We start from the raw sequence: 4,073 nt of genomic DNA on the forward strand, positions 1-4,073 counted from the left end.
GGCCTGGTGGCCCTGCCAGCTTCATGCCCACTACTACCCACCGCTGCTCCGCTCTGCCACCATTCGCAAGTTTATGGTGGGCTATGAGATGCTGGCACAGGCACAGCGGGACCTCACCCCGGAGCAGGTGAGTGCAGCTCAGGAAGTGGGTTATGGGCAGCTGGAGGGTCCTGTGGCAGGACTGTCCCTGGGACTGGCTGCTGTCTGCCCTTTGTGCTGTGCCCCACAGGCAGCTGAGCACCTGAGGAGCCTCCCTGAGGAGCACTACAAGCAGAGGACTAAGGAGACTTGATGGAGAGCAGTGGAGCCAGCTCTTGACTGTGCTCAGTGAGGCCAGAAAGAGGAGTCAGCTGGGGGTGACGAGAGCTGAGGCCTGGGAACTTGTGTTACTCGTGGGTGCTTTGATTTCCCAGCTTCTCCTGAGCCTTGTTGCGGTTTGGCATGGCTTCAGGACTGGTTTTGCTTGTCGAGGTGCCCCAGTCCTAGTCCGGCGTCATCCCTGTAAAGGCGGTGTTGTTCCTTCTGCCTCCTTCCCCATCTCAGGCTGTGTCTTTCACCTCCACAGCATGCTCCTACCACCACTAAGGGCTTACCTTCCTTACCAGTCCAGTCTTACTGGTGCGACTAGGAGTGCCACCTGCCCCATGGAGGGGCGGAGCCTCCCCTGGCCAATAAAATGTCGAAGTGCCTCTGCCTGTGCTCTCATGGCTCTTGGCCCTGGGTAGGAGGTTTGGTGTCACTGGTAGGGACTCCCAACTGATGGGGTGTATAACACTGGGGCCTGTGGGGGACGTGATGGCAGCCCCATGCTGCTTGTTGCTGTCTTTGTCTCTGCATTGCCTCCTCTTCCTCCCTGGGGGGAGCTCTGAGCCTGTCTCTTGAGTGTTGCAGGCTCTGGGAGGAATAGGAAGCAGGGAGGAATTGGTACTGCCCAAAGCTTTCTGGCCTCTGGGAGAGGACTGAGGCTTGGCAGACTTGCTGCACGGGGGCTGCTGGGAGGGATGCTCCGCTGTGGAGCTGCTCCTTGTCCTCCTCTCTGTGTGAGGCTGCTGCATGTACTGGGGCTGCCATGCACGGGTGCTGGGATATGGCAAAGGGCTGGTTCATTGCTAGCCCAGGGGCTGTTAGGAGGTCCAGCTCTGCTCATGGTGCTGCTGCCTCGTTTCTCCTTCCCTGTGCCAGCCCATGGCATGGGGCGGCAGCAGCAGCCTTGTCCCTGGGCTGAGCTTGAGGGGTGCTGCCACCAGCTCTGGGCTCTCCCCAGTTGCAGTGTCGTCTACCAGAGAATCCCTGGGGCCGTGTAGGGGTAGGTCCTGTATGTTGATACCCCACAGCTGATGTGGGGGGCAGCTCAGGGCCATTTGCCATCACATCTTTGCACAAATAGTTTTTATTTGTCACTAAAGAGCCATTCTCGTAACTCCTTAATGAGGGCCCTATCCTTGTCAAATCGTGAGTGGACTCCTGGGGTCTAGAAGTATCTTGTGAGGAGAAAAATGCTTTCCACCTGCCTACAAGACAGCAATTTGTGGGGAGAGCTGTGCCTCCCCTGCCCTGTCTGTGCATTGCTCCTCCATCCATACCCTGGGGCTGGAACTGGGGCAGGGAGAATAGCCTGGTCAGCATGAGGGTCAGGGCCAGGCTGGATGTGGCCTTTCTGCATGCTGGACACATCTTCCTCCCCAGTCACCCCATCCCAGATCTCAGAAGCCATCCCACCACCCAGCTTCAGGACTCTCCCGGTGCCCGAGGGTTTTGAGGAGGAGGTGGTGGATTTTGGGGTGGCCATCGAGCTTGGAGCCATCATTGCACGCAGTATCCACCCACATGGCACGGGGGATGCCCAGCTCAGGGTCTGGCCTCTTGCAGGCTGATTTCTTCCCTTTTGGGACAAGCAGGGTCTGTTTGGGCTCTGCAGCCATCCCCGTCACAGCCTTCTCATCGCAAGTGCCTTCGTGCCAACCTCCAGACTTCCCTGCTCTTCCCCAGGGCCCTGGAAAAGTGGCAATGAATTGGCTTTAATGTGTGAATCCAGATTGGGGTAATTAGCCGCTGAACCGGTTGTAACGAAGCTAGTCATCTCCCTGCACGCACAGTTAGCTCTGATTTAATAGCCCACCGGCTCCCAGCCTGGGCTGCAGTGCCTCGGCCCGGGGCTGTAGATGAAACTTGCAGTAAGTCAAGCGGTATTAAACTTTACAGTTGCCGTCTTTAAAAACGAGACTCTCTCTCAAATAAATCAGAGCAAGTGGGATTGTAAATATCGAGGCAGGATCCATATTGCTTAATTAAACAGCGCTTAATGAACAGCCTATTTGTTGTGTTGTGATTTAGGATGGAGGCTGGGGAGGCTGCGCATGTTGAGGAGCACTGGTACCCATGCTGGGATGCCCTCCCTGGCAGATAGCAGCTGCTGGAGTTATCTGCTGCTAAAATAGCTCAGAGGTGGCCTGAGAATTAATTTTCTATTAAAAAAATTTAATATGAAAAATAATTTGTCCCCACCCAAAAAACATGTGAAACATTCAGGGTGGAAGTCAGCAGCAGGTAGAGGTGGAGCAGGGGGGTACAGGTGTGAGAGCTGGACTCTGACTATGCTGAGCACACCTCTTCCTTACGACAGATCCACCTCCTCTTGCCCCAGTATTTTTAGCTTGTGTGAAGGGCTTTAAGGGAGCAATGACACAGGGAGGCATTGGACTGGTGCGAGTGGAGCTGCTGGGCATGCAAAGGCATTGCAGTGCCCGGGAACCATCACTGCTGTGCTGTAAAGAGCCTTTTACGTTTTGGTAGTTAACAGTCCAATTTTAATCAAAAAGTAATTTATGACAAGATGATTAAAAACGTGTAGCTGAGTGTGGGATAGTGCAACAGAGGGGCTGGGGGGCTCCAGGCTGTTGCTCCTGACCTGAGAGCATCAAAGGGAATCTGAGGCCTGTTATGATTCCCTGTAGGGATGTGCTTTGATGCCATTTCACTTCTGAGGGGGAGCTGTTGGACCTCCTGGGAAAAGTGTCCATGTGATGAGGTCACCGTCATCCTGAGGCCCCTGTACCCCAGCATCAGGACAAATAGATGCTCTGTAATAGCTGCTCTGGAAGGATGAGCAGAGCAGGTGATGGGTGGAGTGAGGGGAGGTGAGGTGAAGCTCAAGTATGGAATTAATGCATTAAAAACATGTTGAGGTCCCATGGAGGCATTTGCTGTCTACGAGGGATTAGGAGAGGGCTAGTACTGTGCTGGGCCAGCACGACCTGTGCTCTGCAAGAAGCAAGGGATTAGCCCAGTGGGGAATGCGGAGATGGCCAGGAATTTAGTCTCATTTCCATCCCTTTTTCTGATACTACTAAAACAAATGAGTCAATCTGCCAAGGGAATGGTTTCCCATAGCTCAAGACAAACCAGTGTGCTCACCCCAGCTGTAGCAGTGCCTGTCTCCATCATCCCGCCGTGTCCTGCGTGTTTGGGAGACTCAGGGCATCCTCGGCTCTGACACTGACTCTTTCTGTGGCCATGGGTAAGTCCTGGGATGCTTCTGCAGGATGCTGCCCTGATGCACAGAGACTCTTTGGAGCAAGCACTCCATGAGGGGTGGTATCTGCTGGAGGGGTGGTATCTGCTGGAGGCATGTTTGCCGCTCTTAGTTATATGCCCATGACCTAGGCAGCTGACAAAGGCTGTGGAGCTGCTGCAGATCCTGAATTCCCACCCTTCTTCCTTTCCTTGCTGCCTTCCAGTACAGGTGAGACAACAAATACTGAACAAAGGAAGTTAGTCTGTGACCAGAGTGTTTTAATCAGAGGAAAAAATAAAAAAGGTATTAATGCAGACCTGCTGGCTCCTGCCAAACTGCAGTTTTACTGTTCCTCCTGGTACTGGGTTTATGGATGTCATTTCATTGTAGCTTTACTGTTGTTTTTGCCCTTACTGTTGAGTTTCTCCTTGCCTGCTGCAGCCTGTGACTGAATGGGTCTTTTAGGAATGTAATAAAGAAGGAATTAGTGAAATTTTAGGGAAGAGAAAGGAGGGTGGGGGGGTGGGGGGAAGAAGGAAGGAAAGAAAGAAGGAAGGAC

At 53.5% G+C, this 4,073-nt stretch overlaps 1 protein-coding gene across 1 annotated transcript in view; it reads left to right on the forward strand.

Moving 5' to 3' along the window:
* The window catches only part of GALT (galactose-1-phosphate uridylyltransferase), a gene marked incomplete at its 5' end in the record, with an annotated part of 3,316 nt that extends 3,024 nt beyond the window's left edge, over positions 1–292 (forward strand). Inside the window, 2 exon segments of the mRNA XM_010132587.1 lie at positions 17–127; positions 230–292. Coding sequence (XP_010130889.1) covers positions 17–127; positions 230–292 — 174 coding nt within the window.
* Between the last annotated feature and the right edge of the window lie 3,781 nt (positions 293–4,073).

The sequence above is a fragment of the Buceros rhinoceros genome, unplaced genomic scaffold (assembly GCF_000710305.1).
Source record: "Buceros rhinoceros silvestris isolate BGI_N320 unplaced genomic scaffold, ASM71030v1 scaffold23233, whole genome shotgun sequence".
NCBI classification, from domain to species: Eukaryota; Metazoa; Chordata; class Aves; order Bucerotiformes; family Bucerotidae; genus Buceros; species Buceros rhinoceros.